This window comes from Theropithecus gelada, chromosome 7b (assembly GCF_003255815.1).
Source record: "Theropithecus gelada isolate Dixy chromosome 7b, Tgel_1.0, whole genome shotgun sequence".
NCBI classification, from domain to species: Eukaryota; Metazoa; Chordata; class Mammalia; order Primates; family Cercopithecidae; genus Theropithecus; species Theropithecus gelada.
The window spans coordinates 70,527,667-70,552,012 of NC_037675.1; the positions used below are offsets into that span (position 1 = coordinate 70,527,667).

General features: G+C 42.0%; 1 protein-coding gene and 1 pseudogene across 5 annotated transcripts in view; both read right to left on the reverse strand.

Moving 5' to 3' along the window:
- DCAF5 (DDB1 and CUL4 associated factor 5) overlaps positions 1 to 21,497 on the reverse strand; it is a 108,980-nt gene extending 87,483 nt beyond the window's left edge. For 3 of the 5 annotated variants that reach the window (XM_025391604.1, XM_025391603.1, XM_025391607.1), the window contains exon 1: positions 20,840 to 21,497. In XM_025391604.1, the coding sequence (XP_025247389.1) occupies positions 20,840 to 21,053 (214 nt within the window). In that variant the 5' untranslated portion in view covers positions 21,054 to 21,497. Of the gene's footprint in view, positions 1 to 20,498; positions 20,685 to 20,839 lie in introns of those variants that run through there. The other 2 variants (XM_025391605.1, XM_025391606.1) reach the window with 2 other exon arrangements.
- Positions 13,318 to 14,267, reverse strand: LOC112628613 (annotated as a pseudogene).
- Positions 21,498 to 24,346: the final 2,849 nt, after the last annotated feature.

Sequence of the window (24,346 nt, forward strand, 5' to 3'; positions counted from 1 at the left end):
ACCTAAGAGTTCATCTTTGAACATCCCCATTTTGCCAGTGAGGAAACTGAAGCACAAAGAGGTTAGACTCACCTGCCCAAGAGCACACCACTAGTTACAAGCAGAGTGGGATTCAAATCCAAGATGTTTGAGTCCAAAGCCCCTGCTCTTCCTAAAGTGTGGTAAACAAAGGCCACTGGATGATTTTAGACAGGAATGATTTTAATAATTATGTATTTTAAGGTGTACTAGAAAAAAAAACTAGCACATAAAACTGTGACTTAGTAGACTTTATAGTAATATCAAGTTTCCTTTCAAATACTGTTTATAAGGAAAATCAACTTAGAAAAAAATGTTAATAGCACAGGTGATACTCCTTAAATATAACAAAAGTCAAAAACGTGGGGCTCAAACTTCTGAAATTTAGAGAAAGGCACATTTACGACCTCCTTAAGAGAGGGACTCTAAATCAGAGGCTGCAATTTGATATACACCCAAATACAAACAGGGTTAACTAGGGAATAATCTCAAAAGGAATTAGGAGAATGTGACTGTTTTAACAAAGAAAGTTACAACCTAATCAGTTGCACTGTAATCGGTCTAAAGGAAGACTACAAAATGGCCAAAACTTTAAAATATTCAGACTCACTAGTAATCAAGGCCAGTTGTATAAGAAGTCATAATACGCTTTTTAGATGATGCCAATATTCTGACTGAATTGGTTAAGATAAAATAATGCCCATCTGTAGCCACGATGCAGTCTCATAATACATTGGTACAAGTGTAAATAAGTTGGTTTAACCATCTTGGAGGACAATTGGGTGATTGGGTGATATATATCAAATGTATCTTAAAAATATAAAAAATATTCATACCCATTGACTCAGAATTCCACTTCTAAAGATATTATTCTAAGGGAAAATATTTTTGCCCTTGAATTTAGCTACAAGGATTGTGATAAAAGCAAAAAAAAAAAATAGAAGAAACAAGACAGAATTGGTTAAATTCTGATATAGACACTTGAAAGGATACGATGTCATAATATGCTTCAGAACAGTTGTTCTCAAAGTGTGTTCCATGGATCCCAGAAGGTCTGCAAAGTCAAAACTCTTTTCGCAACAACACTACAATGTTATCTGCCTTTTTCACTGTGTTGAAACTGTACTGACAATGCAAAAGCAATGGTGGGTAAAACCACTGGTGCCTTGGCACTACGGCAGTGACAGCAAAGTGTACTATTCATCAGTGTATTCTTTAACTGCCACTCGTTCACAATAAGACACAAATGCCACATTCACTCAGGAGTGCCTTTATGAAGCAGTAAAAATAATTGTATCAAATTTCAACCAGAGTACACATCTAAATACTTTGTATGACAAAATGGAAAGTACACATAAAACACTTCTACTGCACACTGAAAAACAATACCTATTTTGTGAAAACGTATGTATGAGATAGTTTGCATTGTGAACTGAACTGGCTGCTTTTTTCACGAATAACATTTTACTTGAAATTACTGAAAAACTATGGTTATTCAGAATTGGGTATTTGGTAATATTTTCTCAAAAATGAGTAAGACGAGCCTGTCACTTCAAGGAAAATAATTGGCAGTATTTGCGGCCAATGATAAAATTCAAGCTTTCAAGTAAAAATAAAAATTTTGGAAAAATTGTATTCACCATGGTGAATGTAACCACTTCCCAATACATAGAGGCTCTTCTGATGAGGCTGGTGGTAATGTCAACAGATGTGACTTTTTAAAATATACAATGAAATGTGTCAAGATTTGGAAAATCTGAAAAACTCAGTGAACCAGTATTTTCCAAATGATCAATGTATGACATTATAAAACGATGCATGGGAGGAAAGACCCAAAGTTTAAGACAGATTAATGGATTTTAATGTAACAATGTAACAGGCTATGACAAATTATTTGATATGGTTTTATATTCTACATTGCAACTAATCTTTAAGAAACTTCCACTTGTTGAGTTTTGATACAGTATTAAGGAAGAATACAGTTATCTAAGTCATTAACATGCTCTTCCCTTTTATAAATACTGATGTGTAAAGCTTTTTCTTTTTGGATACAGGGTCCCACTCTGTTACCCAGGCTGGAGTGCAGTGGGGCTATCATAGCTCACTGCAGCCTCAACCTCCCAGGCTTAAGTGATCCTCCTACCTCAGCCTCCAGAGTAGTTGAGAGACTACAGGTGCACATCACCATGCCTGGCTAATTTTTTTCTTTTTTGTAGAGATAGAGTCTTGCTATGTTGCTCAAGCTGGTCTCGAACTCCTGGACTAGAGAAATCCTCCTGCCTCAGCCTCCCAAACTGCTAGGATTACAGGCATGAGGCATAGCACCCAGCCTATAATTTTCTTTATATACTTCAGCTAAAGCAATATTTTGCAACAGATTAAATGTGAATGCCTTTTATTATGACAGATACACAGAAATTTGGGAAAATGTAACAATGACACTCTCCTCGCTATTTTTTTAATTTTGGAAAATATACTGTTTTTACTATTTAATGTTTTTTCGCTTATGAAAACTAGCATTTTTTCAGTTTGAGAACTGTTACTTTAGGACACTGGTTTTCAACCCAGGTGATTTTTTTCCCCCAGGGAAAATCATCCTTGACAATATGTGACATTTTTGGTTGTCACAACTGCTAATGGCATATACTGGGTAGAGGCCAGGAATGTTACTAAATATCCTATAGTGCACAGGACAGCTCCTCATAACAAAGACTTATCCAGCCCAAAATGTCAGTAATGTTCACGTTGAGAAACCCTGCTTTAAAAGAATATGCAACGATATATGAAAAAATATTGTTTTAAAATATTAATTTTAATATTACAAAATAACAGAGGTGGCCTACTATATGTATACTAAATGTGTATCAAAAAGGCTACAACATGTTCCAAATATTAACAATGGTCTTCCTAAGTGGAATTACTTCTTTTTTCCTTTAAATATCTATTTTCCAAATTTCCTATAGTTAATACATAACGGTTGTTTAAATTAGGAATGGGTGGGGGGCCTATCTTATAAGTACCATATGCTGATGACTTGTATGATTTCAACAGGCAATTCTCCATAGTAAAGGATGGAATTAGTGACTTATGTCCAAGAATAAAAGTTCCTTAAATAGAGCTGGGTGATACTAAAAACGGGTTCTTAGGCCCTCAACACCAGGAAGGAAAGTTACTAAGTTAGTGGACGATGCATTGCCAGGTACTTCCAGATCACAGATTGTTTTCATCTCCAGTCTTACCTCTTCTGCCATAGAGGACTAACCTGGACATTACGCTCTCCTGATTATATCAAATACTCTTCATCCATTCTATGAGCAATTTCTGATTATTCCTTTTTTAGTTTTGTACATAAGAACACTTCCTGTCTGGACTTTTGCAAAATTCCTTGTATACACAAAATTAACAACATAATAAAGCTTTCTTGTCTCTTTTTTGGCAATTCTAAAAAGACTGAATCAGTGAAGGCCCTAACACTTCTAGGAATGCACACTACACCCAGCCACCCACCAGCAGATTTAAACAAAGTAGTCAACTCTGAGACTAAATCAGGGGCTAGCTGCCAAACACTCAAACTTCACTTGTTTCTCGCCAGTACAGTAACCCCCTTTGCCCATGATTTCACTCTCTAGTTTCAGTTACCGGAAGTCAACCAGGGTCTGAAAATATTACAGTCAAGATATTTTGAGAGAGAGAGACCACATTCACATAACTTTTATTACAGTATAATATTGTAAATGTTCTACTTTATTACTATTGTTGTTAATGTATTACTGTGCCTAATTTACAAATTAAATTTTATCATAGGTATGTATACATAAGAAAAAACATAGTATACATAGGGTTCAGTGCCATCTGCAGTTGCAAGCATCCATAGCGGGGCTTGAAACTCATCCCCCACAGATGAGGAGGGACTACTGTACGTCTAAAGCAAAGCACACACTTGAGTCATCTGTGGCAGCAAGTGATATAAATGAGGTATCTGTGCTAAGCCATCAACGTAGTCAAGACACCTATTTAAAAAAAAAGGAACACAGCAATCCTCAAAGGTTCCAATTAGTCACTTAGCTTTAACTTGTAACACCAAGATACAACTGGAATTTAGATACAAGACTTGAATGGAAATTCAGAATGGGGGAAGTTGTGTAACATGATTTTGACAGGCATCTGGATTTGCAAAGAATTCCTCCTTCTGAGTAATGTTCTTGGAAGGAAACAAAGACTTTCCAAAGTAAGGAACTATAGCTCAGCAGGCTGAGAATTAAAACTGGAGACTCAACCAGAGTGACAGTTGGCCTCCACCCTGAAAAATTTCTACCTACTCATCTGTAAAATAATAGGGCATCACCAATTTAATCAAAACCATGTTCACAGGCAATGAAACTGCAGACAGAATGTACTGGCAGAGTAAGCCACTTAGGAGTTTAACACTTTACTTGAGCAAGTCCTTTATAAATGCAGAACCTTGTAACTTTCCCTTTTGAGGGAAAAGGTCAGAAGACCCAGAGCTTAATCCTGATTGTACTACTCACTAGCTGTAACCTACTGAGCAAATCACTTTACCTCTTTGCTCCTTTGTTTACTTAGATGTAAAATTAAAGACTTCTATTAGATGATTATTAGTCCTTTCCAGCAACAAAATTCTATGATTCTACAGAGACATCAGAAGCATAAGATCACAAATAAGAGTGGTGAAAACAGGACTCCAACCAGATCACTTAAACATTTCACAACATGAAAGACATTCTAGGGCCAGGCACAGTGGCTCATGCCTGTAATCCCAGCACCCTGGGGACTGAGGTGGGTGGATTGTTTGAGCCCAAGAGTTCAAAATCAGCCTGTGCAACGTGGTGAGACCCCGTCTTTAGAAAAAATAAACTTAAAAAATTAGTCAGGTGTGGTGGCACATGCTTGCAGTCCCAGCTACTCCAGAGGTTGAGGTGGAAGGATCACTTGAGCCGAGGAGGTGGAGGCTGCAGTGAGCTGTGATCACACCACTGCACCCCAGCCTGGGCAACAGAGCATAACCCTGTCTCAAAAAAGGAAAGAAACAGAAATAGAGAGAGAGAGAAAGAAGAAAACAAGAAAGACATTCTATCCAGGTGCAGTGGTTCACACTTGTAATCCCAACACTTTGGGAGGCAGGGTGGGAAGATCGCTTGAGGCCAGGAGTTCAAGACCAGCCTGGGCAACATAGAGATTAAAATTAGCTGGACGTGGTGATGCACATCTATAGTCCTAACTACTTGGGAGGCTGAGGCAGGAGGATCAATGAAGCCTAGGAGGTCGAAGCTTCAGTTAGCTATGATTATGCCACTGCACTTTATCCTGAACAACAAAGCAAGACTCTGTCTTACAAGAAAGAAAAGAAAAAAAGAAAAGGCGGCTTGGGCACAGTGCCTCATGTCTGTAATCCCAGTACTTTGGGACGCTGAGGCAGGTGAATCACTTGAGGCCAGGGGTTCAAGACCAGCCTGACCAAAATGGTGAAACCCTGTCTCTACTAAAAACACTAAAAAATTAGCTGGAGAATGGCTTGAACCCGGGAGGTGGAGGTCGCAGTGAGCTGAGATCACGCCACTGCACTACAGCCTGTCAGCACCACTGACAGAGTGAATAAGACCCTGTCTCAAAAAAAAAAAAAAAAAAAAGAGAGAGAAGAGAAAAGGAGAAGGAAGGGAAGGAGGAGGGAGGGAGGGAAAGGGAAACAAAGGAGAAAGAGAAGGTAGGAAAGAAGGGAGGGAGGGAGAAAAAGGGAAGGAGGGAAGGAAGGAAGGAAAGAAGGGAGGGAGGGAGAAAAAGGGAAGGAAGGAAGGAAGGAAGGAAGGAAGGAAGGAAGGAAGGAAGGAAGGAGATAGAGAGGCCGGGTGCAGTGGCTCACGCCTGTAATCCCAGCACATTGGGAGGCCGAGCTCAGGGGTTTGAGACCAGCCTGGGCAATGCAGAGAGACCCCATCTCTACTAAAACTACAACAAATTAGCTGGGCATGGTGGTGCACACCTATAATCTCAGCTACTTGGGAAGCTGAGGCACCAGAATTGCTTCAACCCGGGAGGCGGAGGATGCAGTGAGTCAAGAGCCTAGGAGACAGAATGAGACTCTGTCTTTAAAAAAAAAAAAAAAGAGAGAGAGAGAAAGAGAGAAGACAAAGACATTGGACAGCCATATACCTGAAAAACTGCAATTCCTGAAAATTCTTCTCAAGGCCACTTGAGGGCACCAACTTTTACTCCAAATATACTCTGGTGCTGGACAGCTATCCCAAAAAATTAAGCCTATAACATTTTTCTCTTATTTAATTCTTATTTTTTATCATTCATATTTTACAGATAATTGTAACATGGTCTTAATATCAATATCACATCTACTTTTAGTTAAACACTCCTCAGAAAAAACTTCAATTCAGTGGAGAATCATTCCTCAAAATACCTTTCTCAAAATCAACTCTACAAAGAACAAAAACCCATTGGAAGACTGTAAAAAAAAAAAAAAAAAAAGTACAAGTAAACAGTATAATAAGAACTACAAGATGATGTATATAGAAAGGATGGAGTAACATAAGGCTCTGGATCTGGCATGTTCATAATGGTTTTGGCCTTTTTTGTCTCCTTTCTAATAAAAAGGCAAGTGACTAACCACTCTGCTTCTCAGCCTCTATCTGGTACCTTAAAAGTGGCAACTGAGGCCAGGAGCGGTGGTTCACGCCTGTAATCCCAGAACTTTGGGAGGCCGAGGCGGGTGGATCACCCCCGCCTAGGGACTGAACTCCGTCAAAGACCAGCCTGGCCAACATGGGGAAACCCCGTCTTTACTAAAAGTACAAAAATTAGCCAGGCATGGAGGCAGGAGAATCACTTGAACCCAGGAAGTGAAGGTTGCAGTGAGCTGAGATCACGCTACTGCACTCCAGCCTGGGCCACAGAGCAAGACTCCATCTCAAATTAAAAAAAAAAGAAGAAAAGAAAAAAGTGGAAGCTGAAAGACCTGAAGTAGGGAGAATGGATGCTTAAAGGCTTTTCTCCTAGAAGCATCCCATGGTGAATGTGAGGAACTAAGAGACTGGGGCTTTGGTTTTACTTGCACACCAGACAGTTCAATGATTGTAAGTAGGTGACCATATAACTTATCCTTTAAACTAGGACCTTTTTAAGAATGAAAGGAACACTAATAATTACACTGGGACAATGGGGGAGTTTCAGATGATCCCAAGTAAATCAGGATATATGATCGGCTTGGTTATGAAGGATCCCAACAGTCAACAAGGCAGGCAGGGGACATAGAGTTACCTAATGAACCTTATAAGGTAATCTTACCTCATCTTATCAACTGGCAGAAGCCCCAGCAGAGGCAGAAGGGAATATGGGAATCAGTCCTCCTGCCAACATTATCTCTGCTATGTTGATCCATTATAAACCTGTCAATTTCCTCAGATGCCATTTTCTCAATGACTCCTACATAATCCCAGCCCTCTGGAATATAACTTTCATTTTTTAAACTGGCCCTAATAGGAAAACAGTACTAGAACACATGGACTTGATCTATGAATTATCAACTCTGTATCCCGAGAGGTATATGATAGAATTTCTGGTATTCTGGCCAGGCATGGTGGCTCACATCTGTAATCCCAGCACCTTGGAAGGCTAAGGCAGGAGGATCACTTGGGCCCAGTAATTCAAGACCAGCCTGGGCAACATAGTGAGACCCTGTCTCTACAGAAAAATTTAAAAATTAGCTGGGCTCGATGGTGCATGCCAGCAGTCCCAGCTACTTGGGAGGCTGAGGTGGGAAGATCACTTAAGCATGGAAGGTCGAAGTTGCAGTGAGCCGTAACTGCCATTGCACTCTGGTCTGAGCAACAGAGCATGATCCTGTCTCAAAAAAAAAAAAAAAAAGAAAGAAAGAAAAAAAGAAAAAGAAAAGAAAAAATATCTGGTATTCAACACTGCAAGGAATGAATAAAGTGGCAGGGAAAGTGAACATGAAGGCATGGGAAGATCAGGTAACTAAAGTGACAAATGACTATTGTCAAGTCTTTCCCTAAATCTCTGATTTAAGAAAACTGACAGGAAGAGCAAACTGAGTCCAAGACCAGAACCAATGCAGCAACCTTCCTTTTCACCCATTCAGTGAATGACCATGAAAGTGAAATGCCTTCTTTTCCACAAAAGCAGAGTGAAGCTGTGGTGACAGAAGTAAATCTTACTTATAAAAACACTATGCTTCAAGCTCATTAAGGATTAAACAGGCTTATCATCTGGTCTAGCAGTTACACTTCCCTTTATGATACTATGTGCATGAAAAAGTGCTTCCACACTAGCGCTCTCTGGGCAAATCAGCCCATATTAGGTTTACACTTTCTTCCAAAAAGCACTTTATCCTGAAGCACAGTATTCATCTGTGCCCCAGACAGGTATTTTTTCCCCATGTATAACTATATGAGGAAAGACACCTATTTGTTGACTGAAATTCAGCCAAATGTAATCATTCAGCATGGCTTGGACAGATATTAAACTCAAATTACAGGCTCAGTAAATACACATATATTGTTTTTACTTTTAGTTGGGCTAGTAGACAACAGAAACCAACTTGATAACTAGAGTATACCTACTCCTAATTAGACTAAAGTAGGGAGTTAAACCCGTGGGAGTTACTCATATGGTTTATGTATGGAATACACAGAGTGTGAGGAAGAAGGAGACTTTAGATGACTGCAAACATCAGAATATAGGTGGGGTGAGTGCTAGCACCAAGAGAGATCTGCTTGAGGAGTAAGTACTGTGGCTGTGATGAGAACCTTGCTTACTGGCTCCAAGCCCACTCCCATCTTCGCAATCCCACCCATCTTCCTCCATTTACATATACAAGCGAAAAACTGCAGAGAGCAAAATATAAGAGTGATAACATCAAGAGAGGAGAATGAAGGAGAAAAAAATCAGATCCTTTAAAAATGTATATAACATTGTAGAAATTTCAAAGCAGTTAGCATGTCTCAGAAAATATTCAGACCCAGCCTGGAAATCTAGCTCCACCATAAAGGGGAACTTTCATAAGTTACCTAACTTCTGTAAGCCTCAGTTCCCTCATATTTAAGATAAGGATAATAATACTACCCTAACTTACGAAAGATTCTTTTAAGTGTTACATATGCCTGGCACATGAAATGCCCCCAAATAACATTTGATAAATAAATGACATCAAATATTAGCTATTTAGAAAATCTGTTAAACATTTTTTTTTTTTTTTTTTTTTTTTTCACAAACAGCAACGTCTCAGTTGAACACTGGGCGAGGCATTCCTTAATTTGGTAGGCATTGGGGAGTGCTGCAGATCAGCAGGGGATGTGAAACAATTAGTTACATTTTGGGAAGCTTATATTATAATGTCAGTGGCGACTAATAAGAACTAAAACTGAAAAACAAAAACTTGAAAAGCAGTTACCGGAACCAAATTTTCTATAAAGTAATGGCTCATGGTAATAAAAAAATCATTTTTTCACCCCTAGAATTACATTTCACTTCATTTTTTTTTTTTTTTTTTTTTTTTTTGAGACAGAGTCTCGCTATGTCGCCCAGGCTGGAGTGCAGTGGCCGGATCTCAGTTCACTGCAAGCTCCGCCTCCCGGGTTTATGCCATTCTCCTGCCTCAGCCTCCCGAGTAGCTGGGACTACAGGCGCCCGCCACCTCGCCCGGCTAGTTTTTTGTATTTTTTAGTAGAGACGGGGTTTCACCGGGTTAGCCAGGATGGTCTCGATCTCCTGACCTCGTGATCCGCCCGTCTCGGCCTCCCAAAGTGCTGGGATTACAGGCTTGAGCCACCGCGCCCGGCTGCACTTCATTTTTTTATGACTAGTCAAGTGAAGGAATAGGAGTGGAGAAGGAACAAAGAAATCCGTAACTGGTTGTGATCAATTAGTTGTAAGCACCACTGCATTCGGACCAGCCATATTTCACTTCATTTTAACCACAAATAATGAATTCTAATATCTATTTTTCCATAATGCATTGCTTGTTCTCTGGATTATAGAACTCTCAGCAGTAATTTATCAATGTCCTTTCTTGATTCTTTAGCACTCACTTACGACAATTAATACAAAACCTTCAAATCTCCTTGCCTTTCTACACTACAGGTAACACTGGCTATTTTCCAAGTGGCAAATGAGACATGTAAAGTGCTTAGCAGAAGGCCTGGCACATGTTACAAGCTAAAAGTTAAATAATGATTTTCATTGTTATTAAGATTACAGGGGCACAAGGCCGGGTGTGGTGGCTTAGGCCTGTAATCCCAACACTTTAGGAGGCCGAGGCAGGTGGATCACAACGTCAGGAGATTGAGACCATTCTGGCTAACACGGTGAAACTCTGTCTCTACTAAAAATACAAAAAATTAGCCAGGCGTGGTGGCGGGTGCCTGTAGTCCCAGCTACTCGGGAGGCTGAGGCAGAAGAATGGCGTGAACCCGGGACGTGGAGCTTGCAGTGAGCCGAGATCTCGCCGCGCCACTGCACTTCATCCAGCCTGGGCAACAGAGCGGGACTCCGTCTCAAAACAAACAAACAAACAAAAACAAAAAACAAAAAAAAGATTACAGGGGCACAAAATGGCTACTCAATAAATATTTTAATGAGTAAATAAACATAAGTAAAACAAGTTACCCTTATTTACAGCAAAACACAGAGATATAATTTATCATTTAAGAGAAGCAACCAGAGTTGTACATGTGCTCCAGAAATTGCTAACATTCAGCTTTCAATTCTTTAGGACAGATCCAGAAAATGTGACCTGCCTACAGAGGGAAAAGAGAGAAACAGCACCTGCCTGGGAGCAATGAGTCCTACTTAGAGTCCTGAGAGCCAAAGACAATGCAGACAGCTCTGGGCAAGTCACCTTGTCTAGATCTCAGCTCCCTTTCCCGTAAAATGAAAATCCTTCCATTTCTCTGATTCCATGCAGAAAAGAGAAGATATAAAAGGGTTACCTAATGCAGTATTTCACAAGCTTCAATCTTGATCATCTTTTCATTTTTGCCCTATCCACATAACACCTTTATTGTTTCTCTTTAAATTGACTTGCATAATGATGGCTCACTGCAGCCTTGACCTTCCGGGCTCAAACAATCCTCCTACCTCAGCCTCCAGCATAGCTGGGACTAAAGGCGCATGCCCCCATACCCAGTTAGTTTTAAAATTTTTGGTAGAGATAGGGTCTCGCTATGTTGACCAGGCTGATCTGAAAGTCCTGGGCTCAAGTGATCCTCCTGCCTCTGCCTCCCAAAGTGCTGGGATTACAGGTGTGAGCTACTGCACCTGGCCTTAATTTACTTAAAAATTTAACCTCACTTTAAGTAATAAAACCGTTAAAAGTATTTTATGGTTTTAGTTAATTTTTCTAATATAAATTACCAAACTTTAAATATTCACTCAAAGATTACCTAAATTCATCTAACATACCCAAACTTTGGCAAATGGTAACCTAATTTTTATAACTGAAAATTAAAAAAAAATTTTACTTTCCCATACTATAGCAACATAAGAAAATCAAAAAATTTAAAGGACAGATAATTGAGTAGAAAAGAAATAGAATTTCATATTCCCACAATAATGTAAGGGTTAATTCAAACTAATTAATATTCAGTTATTTTATATGTAAGAATATTTTTTAAATAATGTGAGGCAACAAAAATTGAAAACAGAACTGATTCCTTCTTAACCTAGGTAATCTTCATCTGAATTAGGATTTTATTTCCTTTAACTTTAAAAGACTTTCATTTCACCCTTGAGTATCTAAATTCAGATTAAAATAAGAAAAGCAATTAGTTTCTTCTTTCTTAAGACCATAAAAAGAAAACAGAGATCAAAATTAAGTGCCACGTTTATTAGCAATGGAAGTGCTCTTATAAACTTATGCTCTCTTTGCCTTATCAATGCATGAGAAAATAAATGTACCTACTTCTTAACTTGGAATTCAGAGAGCAGTAGGTATTTGTGTGACAAGTTTTACTAGTCAATAAAGTTTCCCTGATCTAAATGACTCCAACTGTACTTTACAACCAAATCCATCAATAATCAGTGAATAAGCACATGCTTGTACCTGGGCTGACATTTCCTTTCAATGTGGTGGCCAGAATACGTAACTGAGGACTACTGCTCTCTTTAGGAAATCTTGTGTGTGTGTGTGTGTGTGTGTGTGTGTGTGTGTGTACACATTTAGTTTTATTGTAACAAAGCAACTTGTACACTTTGAATGTTTAAAACTGAGCATCATCTTTCCTTTCCAGTGAAACAAAAAGAAAATTTAAAAATAAACAGGAACAAAATTACAATAAAGAATGTCAATTCCAAATAAGATCCTACAGGTTCTGCTGATTCTCCCATTGAGTGGCAGGGCTCAAGTCATCATTAGGAGAGAATTTATTTTTAAAAATGTCATCTTAAACTGCAAGGATGTCTGTCAAATATCACAATTAAACATGCCAAAGGAGAAGCCATGTTGTCAAAATGCCCACTTAACCCACCCAAACATCTCAAATCCACCCTTTGCTGACCTTCTATAACCCCATTTTTTAAAGTTTTTTTTTTTTTTTAAACAAGAGAAAGTAGACACATACACGTTGGTAAATGCTAACTGTCCACATTCATATCGAGACACAGTGTACTCTCTTAGCCCAACATACAGAGAAGGAAACATACAGAAAAAAGCTAGAATTCTTTTTTTTTTTTTTTTGAGACAAAGTCTGGCTCTGTCGCCCAGGCTGGAGTGCAGTGGCGCAATCTCAGCTCGCTGCAACCTCCGCCTCCCAGGTTCACACCATTCTCCTGCTTCAGCCTCTCGAGTAGCTGGGACTACAGGGGCCCGCCACCACGCCTGGCTAATTTTTTGTAGTTTTAGTAGAAACAGGGTTTCACCGTGTTCGCCAGGATGGTCTTGATCTCCTGACCTTGTGATCTGCCTGCCTCGGCCTCCCAAAGTGCTGGGATTAAAGGTATAAGCCACCGCGCCCGGCCAAAAAGCTAGAATTCTATGCACTACTACACAGGGGCCTAGCACCCTCCAGCTTCCAGCAGAGCGAAGGGAGCAGGGTTTTCTTTCTTCCCACAGAGCTCGGTGGTGTTGATTCCATACAGTTTTTGTTCAGACAGGAAGGGATAAAAATGAACTTCGAAGAGAAAGAGGTAGAGACTCTTTTCCCATTGTATTCTGCTCAAGGTATTTCCCCCCAGATAAGTTGAGAACCATGGAGTACAGAAAAGAGACCTCAAGAACTGGGTGACTGAGCACAAGAGGAAAAAAAAAAAAGAAAAGACTGCAACTTGCTCCCAGGGACTGGAGAAAATTTAAAAAAAGGAAGGTTGGAATCCATCAGTGTTCTATTAGTCATCTTCTCCTTCATCTTCCTCTCCTTCCTCCCCTTCATCATCATCTTCATCACCTTCATCCTCATCCCCTTCCTCATCAATATCTTCTAATCCTTCCTCCTCTTCATCATCATCATCTTCTTCTCCTTCTTCATCATCCATATCAGGAACCAAGTAGTACTGTAATGAGTTTGGCCAAATATCATCTTTGATGACCTCTCCTAACTCATGAGCACCTGCATCAGAATGGTCAGTAAACCAAGTAAAGAAGCTCTCTGGTTCCTCATGCTGCCTCTTCCTGCTGACTTTATTCTGCATTTGACTTGAACATTTCATCAAATCCTTTCCAGATTTCCATTTGATTTCGGTGGACTTTGAAGATGGACCACCACTCTCATTCAGATGAAATTCTTTGGAGAGAACTTTATTTTCAAAGTAAGGATTTTCATCAAAATAAAAATCTGTTCTGTAACCTGATTTAATATCTTCAAATTCTGTCACTTCAACTCTGGTCAAATAATGCAGTGCCTCTTCGTCTTCCTCCCCAAGCAGTGCAGACACTTGTGGATGGTTGACAAATGTTACCCAAAAATTTAGGATTTTGGTGATCAACTCTGACCTCTTTTGAAAAAATGGTTGGCGGAGTTTGTTATATTTCTGTTCTACTTTCAAAGTCTCCTCACTGGCTTGTTCATTAAGTCTGTCTATCTCATTTTGTACTTCATCAATGTGTTCAATTGCTCTTGCTGTTCTATTTCTCCCTTCTTTGGCAAGCCTGCAGAGGCCGATGTCTCCTCCGGTCCCAAAGCACGTGGTGGTCTTGGTTTCTTCTTTTGAGGCAGGAGTGGAGACTGGCGTTTAGGAGCCATGCTGTTAGGCAAGTCCAAGAACCAGACCATGAGTCTCCTCGCCCGTCTGGAAGCAGGCTGAACACTGAGTCTTTAGGAAATCTTAGCAATCAAAAACACATTGGCATAAATCAAATTAAAAATGATCCTTTGAACAATACTGAACACAAGGACAACTTTTTGATGTGTTAATAATAATGTCTAATGTGACTAATGATCATCAGCTAAATCTCACTAGGTTATTTTAAAGCAGAAGTAACAAACCCTGGCATAAATCTAAATTTGCCAACCTTTGATAGGTATCAACTAGCTGACTAAAGAACAAGTAGGACAAATAATGTGTATCTATAAATATTCACATTACTTTATCCTTATGACATGATCCTTACAATTTTTCATAGCAAAGTTCCTCAGGGCCATCTCTACAGGCCTTCTTTCTTTCGCATCAAATCTCACAGGCATGGGCATTTTTGCTGTATTAAGTATAGCAAACCAGAGAAAAAACAAATATCTATTAAAGTATAATAAGGTAGAGGGGATACATTTTAAAAGGTCATGAAAGGTTACAAATGAGAACTGAACACTCCTAAAACGCCAGCTTTTTGAAAACATAATTTATATCTGATTCATCATTCCTGCTCTCATAGCTCCTGTCTTACAAATAGTATGCACTCAAAAACTATTTGTTGAACTAATAAATAGACCAAATAATAAAATTTAATACCTTCACAGCAATGAATTATCAGTAAATAGAAAAGGCCAGAAGAAAATTTGAAAATTAATTCCTCAATTACCTTGTTAAAACGTCTATACTATGAAAGCTTTTCAAAGTCAGAAACCGGCTCTACCACTGGCCATATTTCTCCTGATATGTAACCACAGAACCAAGAAATTCATTCTAATTAAATGAACAGCTTTAATAAAGTCAGGCTTTATTTAACTGGCTAAAGCCAAACACCTTACCTGCAGATAATGTGCTTTTAGACTAATTTATTTACAAAAAACTGATTTCATAAAACATGATATAAACTAGTGATTGGGAAACAGGAAATGACCATTAATTAACAGGTTCAAATTAAGCATATAGGTATAATCATAGCTATTATTCAATGCTTAAAAATACTCTTTGATGACAGTACTGGTTAAGCTTATTCACAAAGTATTTTGAACAGTTCACCTCATGGAGATCTTTCTCAATTTTTCATGGTGTACTGTGCCATGTGCAGTATATGCTAGATAATGAAAGTATCAATCTCCTAAAAGCCCTTCCTGACATTCAAGGGAAACAACAGTTGCAGCAGCAGCAGCAGCAACGGCATGGGTTAGGCCCTTGTGCTAAGAACTTTACAAATGTTATTTCATTCAATCCTTACTACAACCCTGTAGGGTATTATTATCCTTATTACATGGGTGAGGAAACAGACAAGAGAGGATAAGTGACCAAGTAGCTGGGTTGGTATTCACCCCAGGCAGTCTGACTTCAGGGTTCATACTCCAAAGTCTCTCTCTATATATTATGGATCCTTAAAATGATCAATATGGTCAGAAACCCATTTGAACTAGAAATAGGCTAAATAGTTACCCCCTTTGTAAGTATTACGACCAAGCAACTAAATGCCTCTCCCCATTCACAACTCCTACATAATTAATACCTTGAAACATCATAGTTGCTCATGCTATTTGAAAAACTTCTGAAGGCACTTTTCCTATATTTAGTCACTATAACTCAAAACTTCATACTTACGGGTTATTCTGCTAGTTCTACAAGTTCCAATGCCTTAAATCTCGATTCAGGGGAAGTAATATTATAGCCACTCTCATTCCAAACAGCCAAATCTTTGTTTTTGTTTACTGCTAAGATGATCTGCACAAACCCTTTACAACATATAAAAAGGCGGAGTAACAATCCAAGTCGAATGCACATAGAGATACATTCTGATTGGTCATCTAATCAGAGCTCTAAAAGATGTTCATTTTCTTCGCAAAAAAAAAAAAAAAAAAAAAAAAAACTTTAAACAAACATATAAAGGATCCCATTCTAGGAAAAAGGAAAAGCATAAGAGGAGGCAACGAGAGCAATTTAGAGTACTAGATGCAACCAAAGACCTAAAAGGTAAACCTGAGATATACCCTAAATATGTGTACTACTGTAACCTCATTGATGTTGTTAGGATCTCTTGTGTCGCTTCAACATACAATGTTGTTCGCCATCCCTCAAAGGACTAACACACATAAATATTCTAAGAAGAGACTACAATCATCAAGTATAAGTTAGTCTTTATAAAAAGTAATGTTCACGGGCTGGGTAGGGTGGCTCACGCCTGTAATCCCAGCACTTTGGGAGGCCGAGGTGGGTGAATCACGAGATCAGGAGTTTGAGACCAGCCTGGTCAACATGGTGAAACCCCGTCTCTACTAAAAATACAAAAATTAGCCGGGTGTGGTGGCACGCACCTATAATCCCAGCTACTCGGGAGGCTGAGGCAGGAGAATTGCTTGAACTCAGGAGGCGGAGGTTGCAGTGAGCCAAGATCGTGCCACTGCACTCCAGCCTGGGCGACTGAGCAAGACTTCATCTCAAAAAGAAAAAAAAAAGTAATGTTCACTCAAAACCAAGTTCATAAAGCACCTTCACATATAACATTTCATTGACCATTCACTATCCCCATTCATCTACCAGTTTGAGGGCAATCGTTATCCTCATTTTACAGATGAGTAGTGAAGGGGCTTACCTAAATTCAAACACTTTGTGACTGGTGGAGCCTCCAACTCAAATCACATGACATCAAATCCCAAGCACTTTCCACACCACATTGCGCCTCCTCATTCCACATCAAAAAGTCACAAAACTATCCTGTCTGCCTAATCTGCACTGGTCTATTACCAATACTGTAAGAACAATTGTCTGTTATTAATGACACCACGTGTTACGAATACAAAAGAGAAACAAAACAAACTCAGTATTTTCTCTGACAGGCCTGGCACTCTGTTCAGCACCCAACCTATACCTTGACTAACATAGTTCTCACAAGCCCCTCAGGTAGGTGCCGATATTCGAACTGTATACCTCAGAAAACACATTCAGAGAGGCTTAGAAACTTGACTAAGGTCACAGAATAAACAAATGACACAGCGATGATGTTAGCCACACGTCTGCTATACCACACTGCCTAACACAGTATCACAGCGATGCCTTTTTCTGGTCATCAACAAGAAAAATCAACTACTTTTTAGGTTAAAATATCTTAACATGTCAAATAACCATTTCTCCACTTGTTGCTGTCATAATTTCACTTCCAAGCACAGCACCTTTTCTTCTTCCTGATTTTCTCTGGTTTACTCAATATCTGCTGGCCTCACTGTGCCCTGGAACAGGGGATACTGTTGGAACAGAAAAGTGATGTATTATTAACTAATAGTACTTTACCCAGCCACAGGAATCATGCAAATTATTATTTCTGCTCTGGGTCTAAGTTAATTCTGTCAAGTAGTATGTGTCAGTTACCAGAAATGTGAGCCTGCCCAAACAATTATGAAATGAAAACAATGAACAATCTATCATTTTAATCACAGCTCTCTAAGGGCTTTCCAATCCAGACAAGACACAAGAACAACAAAATGCATAAAAGTAATCTCATTACCATCCCAGAGTCTGGCATCCCACCACATTACAACATTGGGGATACATAGCATTAGCCTCAGAATACTGTGCTCCCCCCGCTCAGGTGTTGACTGCTAATGAGAGACAAAGATAGATAAGAAAAAATATATATAAACATGACACTAGTTTTAAACTTGGGAAAATTATCGAAGGACTTCCCAGAACAAAATGTAATTAGCTTTAACAAGTTAAGGTATATTAGGACTCCCAAAGGGGGCTTCCTTATCTGAAGCAAACAGGAGGAACTTTCTGTTAACACAGCTGTATACTCATAATGGAAGGTAAATAGCTAAAAAGGCTTTAAACAAAAACTCTATATCCAAGGAACAAACAGGAAAAGCTAGGTGTATCTTAGCCAAACTGGAGGAGCGGTGGAATAGCCTGCTGATAGGATTAAGAACAGGAACAGGAGTAGATAAAGAGGAAACAGGAAGAACTGAGCTAGAGGGAGTATGAGGGGAAGGAGGAGGAGCAAGGGGCAAAGAAGGCTGGAACCCAGGAAGTACTGATGGAGATGGGCACCACAAGCCTAGAAAAGTAAGGAAATAAATACCCAGAATCGAAAGGTCTGCCGGAGCCTCCCTTGTGGAAAGGACTCTCCTCTTTTACAAGCTAAAATTAAGATAAAGGAAGTGACCTGGCCAAGACTAGAGAAAATAGAGTTCATTTAAGATATAGGGGAGCGTCCTGCCCAAGGATAAAAGGAGTAATAACTGGTAGCGAATGGAGGGAACTTTTTAGTGCTTTTCAAAATGTAACTTCAAATAGATAAATTATATGGCAGGGAAATTATCTCAATAAATTTGTTATTTTTAAAAAAGTTTGAGCTAGGCATGGTGGCTCACGCTTGTAATCTCAGCACTTTATGGGGTGAGACAGGAGAATTACTTGAGGCCAAGAGTTCAAGACTAGCCTGGGCAACATAAGGAGACTCCACCTTTACAAAAAAAAAAATTTAAAAATTAGCCGGGCATGATGGCACCTGCCTGTAGTCCCAGCTACTTGGGAGGCTGAGGTGGGAGGTTAGCTTGAGCCTGGAAGGTCAAGGCTGCAGTAAGCAGTGATAGCCTACTGCACTCCAGCCTGGGCAACAGAGTGAGACCCTGTCTCAAATAAATACATAAATAAAGGCGTGTCAAGCTGGGCAACCTGTGACTACTCACAATTCCGTTAACATGATTAGTTCAGTTGTCTCCAAAAGAGTACCCCCAAATTCCCTCACTCAGTAGGTAAAGTTTACTTATGTCTGGGAACTTCTCTGTTGGAATACATCAGGAGTTTTATGAATACATAAAAAACAGTAGCGGGGAAACTGGGAGCTAGGTCTTTAAAGAAGAAGTCTTCCCTCACTTTTGCTCTTGAAATTTATTTGATAAAATTTTACATAGTGGTGTGGGGGAAGGAAGCTTTCGTCTGAAAGATCAGATTTCTTCAGCAGATGATCTAGGGCCAAAATCTACCTAGTCAAAGAGAAAACGATCTGGGGTACAAAAGTCACGTCAGTTCTGGACAGACCCCAGAACGTTTATCATAAAATGATCACAGAAGATCTTTCTCTTTGCTACCCCCAAATTGGACTGTACGCCCCGTGTCACTTCAGACGGTTACTCGCGAAGACGGATGCTTTGCCATGATCCCAGAAGTTTCTGGCGAGCTGCTGACATAAATTAGAAAGCCACTCGGGGACCGACCTGGGTGAAGCTAAGCGCCACGTCCAGGGCTGGGCTCCCCCTTCATCCCTCCCAATATAGGAAAAGGGACAGAAGAGGGCAGCAGCCAAGCAGGAACGCCCAGTCAGTCGTCTTCATCCCCCTCCCCTGAGCCAGGTTTCGGGGAGCCGCCCCCTAGCCCTCACGTAGGCCCATTCCCACCCGCCCCTGCCCTAGGCCCGCGACCCCAGGGAGGAGGGGACAACGGCGGCGAGCGCCCCCACCGGCAGCAGGCGCACCTCCCCGGGGGCAGCTGTCGCCGCGGCCCGCGGGGCCCGGGCCTCCCCGGGAGCAATAGGCTATCGATTCAGCTGCCTGTCGCTAGGAGCCCCGGGAGAGCGAGGCCTACACCGCCCGGCCGGAGCCCCGGCCTCGATTTCGCCACTTTCCCCAAACCAGAGGGAGAGCCCGGGGGCAACCAGGCCGGTCTGGGCGACAGGGAGGAGAAGCAGAGACCACTTGCAACAGTGGCCGCGGGAAACAGGGTGCGGGGCGCCGGGCTCCCGCCAACAAGTCTCCCGGGGACCCCCCCTACCCCCTGCCTCACAAGTTGCGCATTCAAGTTCAGGCTGGTGCCCTTTAGCCTCCACAGCCCTCGCCACTCTCCAAACCGTATTAAAAACAAGACGCAGAAGAGGCCACAACCGAACGAAGGCGATGGTGCTGGGCCCCTAAGAGTGCCAAGGGGGGCGGCCCACCGCTGCCCTACCGTCGCCAGTCACCTCCCCTCTGCAGACCCCGCCAGCCCCCGGGTCGCAGCCCCCGGCCCCTCGGCGTCCGGGTCTGTCACCGCCCGCTTTCCAGCCCCAAGACCCCTTTTCCTTGATGCCGGCGACTGGAGCTGCAGCTCCCCCTTGCCTCCGGCGCTCCTCGGCCTCCTCCCCCTCCACATCCCCAAAATGCCCCCAGCACCTTTTAAAGTACGCGGAGGAAGAGTTTGCCGTCAAACTTTGTCGAGCGGTAACCTCGCCCCCCTCCCCGACCCACACTTTCGGGGCAGGCATCAGAAGAGATCACTTTGCACTTGGGATAAAGCGAATTAAGGAGCTGTCAACCATTTTAGGTCTTTTTTATAGAAGACATCCTCTCCTTCCCCTCCCCCTGCAATGGTTTTAATTTGACACCAAACCTTCCTACCGCAGAAGGGGGTTGAGAAAGGGAGGGGGTGGGGACAGAGGGCAGGAGGAGGGTGACGGGGGAGAGCGAGAGGGGGAGGCTGGGAGGGTGCGGGGAGGGGAAGGGGGTTGATTTACCTGAGACCAGCCACTGGCCTCCATTGTTGGAGAATTCAATGGCATTGACACAGCCGAAGTGGCCGAGGAGGTCCTTCTTGTAGAGGTTTCTGCAGCCCCGCAGGCGTCTCCTCTGAAAGTCCTGAGTGAGCAGGGGGTCCCCATGCAAGCCCCGCTGGGACAAGAAGCCCACCACTGACCTCATGCTGCCCCCCAGGCCAGTTCTCCTCTTCATGCTGGAACCGCCGCCGCCGCCGCTCGCGCCGCCGCCCCTCCCTCGGCCTCACGCGCGGCCGCCGCTCCCCCCACCCGGCCCTCCCCCCGCGCTGCGATCCGGATGGTTCTTTAACCAGCCATGGCAGGCAGAACGAGGTGTGCAGACACTCGGCGGCGTTCGCGGCTTCCTGACGGTCCCCTCCCTCTCCTTCCCCCCGAGGCTCCTCCCTCTGCTTCTCCGCCTCCTCCAGCAGCTGATCTTCAGCTGCTGCCGCGCTTCCGCGATGCGCGGCCCTTCCGCCGGCCGCGGGGCCCCGAGAACGCGGCGTCGGCGCCCCTCCCCCTTGCGGGGGGCTGGCCGGAAGAACGCGGGCTGCCGGCCGGGAGACCACGGGCGCCTGCTGCTTTCGCCGTTGAGCCGCTTCCCACGCGGGGATCCGGGTGGCGCCGGGCAGAGACACCGCTGCACCCCAGCGCCTCGCACTCCGTGGAGTTGAATGCGCGTAACAATCCGGGTGGCCGCTGGGCTTCGGCTCGCCCTCCTCCCGCGGGAATCCGCGGGCCGGCGGCTGCCCGGAGGCCAGCGCCCGTGCGAGTTCGGGAGAAATGCGGCTGGAGTGGGGGAAGGTGCGAATGGGGGCTCCGGTCCTCCTTCCTCTGCTGGCCTCTGCCTTGGGCAGTCCGGCCCTGCCCGAGGCGGGGGAACCGGGAGTTAGGGCTGCACACTTGGAGGAAGGTTGCCAGGGGGTTTTGTTCGCGCACCCGGCCCTTCCCCTCTCCCGGTAAATGTTTAACACCACCGCTCCTCCCCAAGTCCAGTTCTCTAAGTCTCTCTTCCTCCGGTCCTTCAGTAGAAAAAGGCTAAATTGTTCCGTCTGGCAGATTAAAAAGTGGTACATGGGGGGAAAGAGAAAGGGAGAAAGGGATAAAGAAGTGGGAAGAAAATTGCCAAAACCGAGTTGTTGAAGTCCCGAGAAGCACGAGGTACTTCTCTCCGTTCCAGATAAATTTGCAGGACACAAGAAGCGTGATTTGAAACTAACGATATATGTTATTAAATTGGGTGCGGTGAGCTCCTCTTAAAGGTCTCGAGTCGGGAGCGCTGAGGTTGGACAGCTGTTAACCAGCAGCTGCGCTCCAGGCCAGAAGTGGCTGCACTTCAGTAGGATGGGAGTCACCGCGTTGACCCTAGTGGGTGTTAAGTGCTTTGGAATTCTACCAGATACAGTTAAAAGTCCCCTTTTCGATGTATTATAGTACTTTTCCTGGAAGCTATCCTCTGTCATTAAGTGGTAATAAGCTACTGAAATAGGCACTTGTCAGTTCTGCCCTTTCAAGTTAGCAGGAATTACATCCTCTGGACCAGAGGTGGCACAGGAGCAGTTGAGTAGAATCATCATTGAACGATGGGCTGTACATCTCTGATCTGGGGAAGATGATAATAATTTTTTTTTTAAAAAAAGGATCGGCTGGACATGGAAGAGGTTTACCCGTCAAGCAAAATTAACTTCTACTTTTTGTTCAGTGACAATAAGATTAATCGTACTAATAACAAATATGCAAGTGTTTCATATAAAAGTACATATTCTAGCAAGCATTACTAAACAGAAACCAAATTCCATCAGAATTTGTGGAAAAGGGCAAAAAAAATTTTTAAAGAAAAATCAAATTCCTAAAATGTGAATTTTAACGGAATATTGTTCCCCTAAATAGGAAATGTATAGCACCAAACATCCTTTTGTCATAGAAATGTCAAAATGTGTAATTAATCATTTATTTTTGTGACGATGTGAGTCTGCCCCACTCTGCTATAAGTTCTCCGGGGGCAGGGACTACGTCTGCTCAAGGGTGTATGCCTGGAGCCAGCACTTGCTGGCACTAGTGACCACTTTAATACTTGCTGAATTCATGAATGAACTTAGGGAGTGGGAAAGAGTTTGGAGGGAAAGGTCATGCTTTCGGGTTTGGATATGTTGAGTTTGACTTGTTTCATTCCAGTGGGATCCACTCGTTCCAAGGCCAGTTTCCCTGCTCACTGTTCCTTTGCTTGGCATCCTCAGTCCACACATTCAAAACCCTCTCTGACTTCTTCCAGTTAATAGGCCATCATTTATACCTACACTAGTTGCTTGGGGTGGGGGAGATTTGTTTGAAGTGGCCTTTACTGTGGCAGTATATAATACGTACCCTCCTCTGCCTTCTTAAGCACATACCCCCTTCTCTACAGTTTTTACTGAATTCCTGGAAAAATTGTCCCATTTACCTCAGCATAAAAATAGACCAGTGTCTGGTCACATGCCAGCCCAAATCTAGGACTTTGCTGGAAACTTCCTTAACTGTTGGGTGACCAACCGTGACAGAAAGGTAGGACCACCTAGTCTGTTTATATCCTACTGCTAGTCTGGCCAGCTTTTTATAAGCCTGAGTGAAATATCTTCCTGTTCCTATAATTAGAGTTGTCGGATAAAATGGAGGATACCCAGTTTGGTGTGAATTTCAGATAAACAATGAATGTTTAAGTATACCCCATGAAATATTTGAGATATACTAATTATTGTTTATTTGAAACTCGAATTGGGCATCCTGAATTTTTTATTTGCTCAATCTGGCCACCTACTTATAACCAACTTCAAAAGATGAAACTCCATGATATCAATTTGCTTTTATTAAGAATTTAACATAGTCCCTTATGTCATTTATTGCAAACTAATAATATTGTACATAACTACATACCACAAACTTTTTTTTTCCACCACACCTGTAACAAAACTGCAATACCACAAACATTTAATCATCTTTGATGACCACATGAGCTTTGTCTTTTTCATATAGGCATTTATTGTGAAAAGGCCAGCGTACTTAGCTTTAAAATAGCAAATGAAATTACTTCTGAGTAAATTGAACCACTGCAGAGAATGTGTGAAGGAAGAGGGAGAAGAGTGAAAAACTCATAATTTTCTTACCTAAACCCAGAAATTTATGTGTATTAATGTTCATGCTCAGGAAGCCTTGAAACACTGATTTGGAAATTCATTCTGGAAAAACAAAGATATGGAAATTGCTTAACCCAAGAACTCTTAATTGCTTCACCATGGGTTGAATACTGGTCAAATGTAGAATTCCCAGAAATGTATTTACTCTTTGACTTATATTTTGTTTAACTCCAATATTGCTGAAGAAAGAGTAAGGAATCTTTATTTATTTATTTATTTATTTATTTATTTATTTATTTATTTATTTTTTGAGACGGAGTCTCGCTCTGTCACCCAGGCTGGAGTGCAGTGGCCGGATCTCAGCTCACTGCAAGCTCCG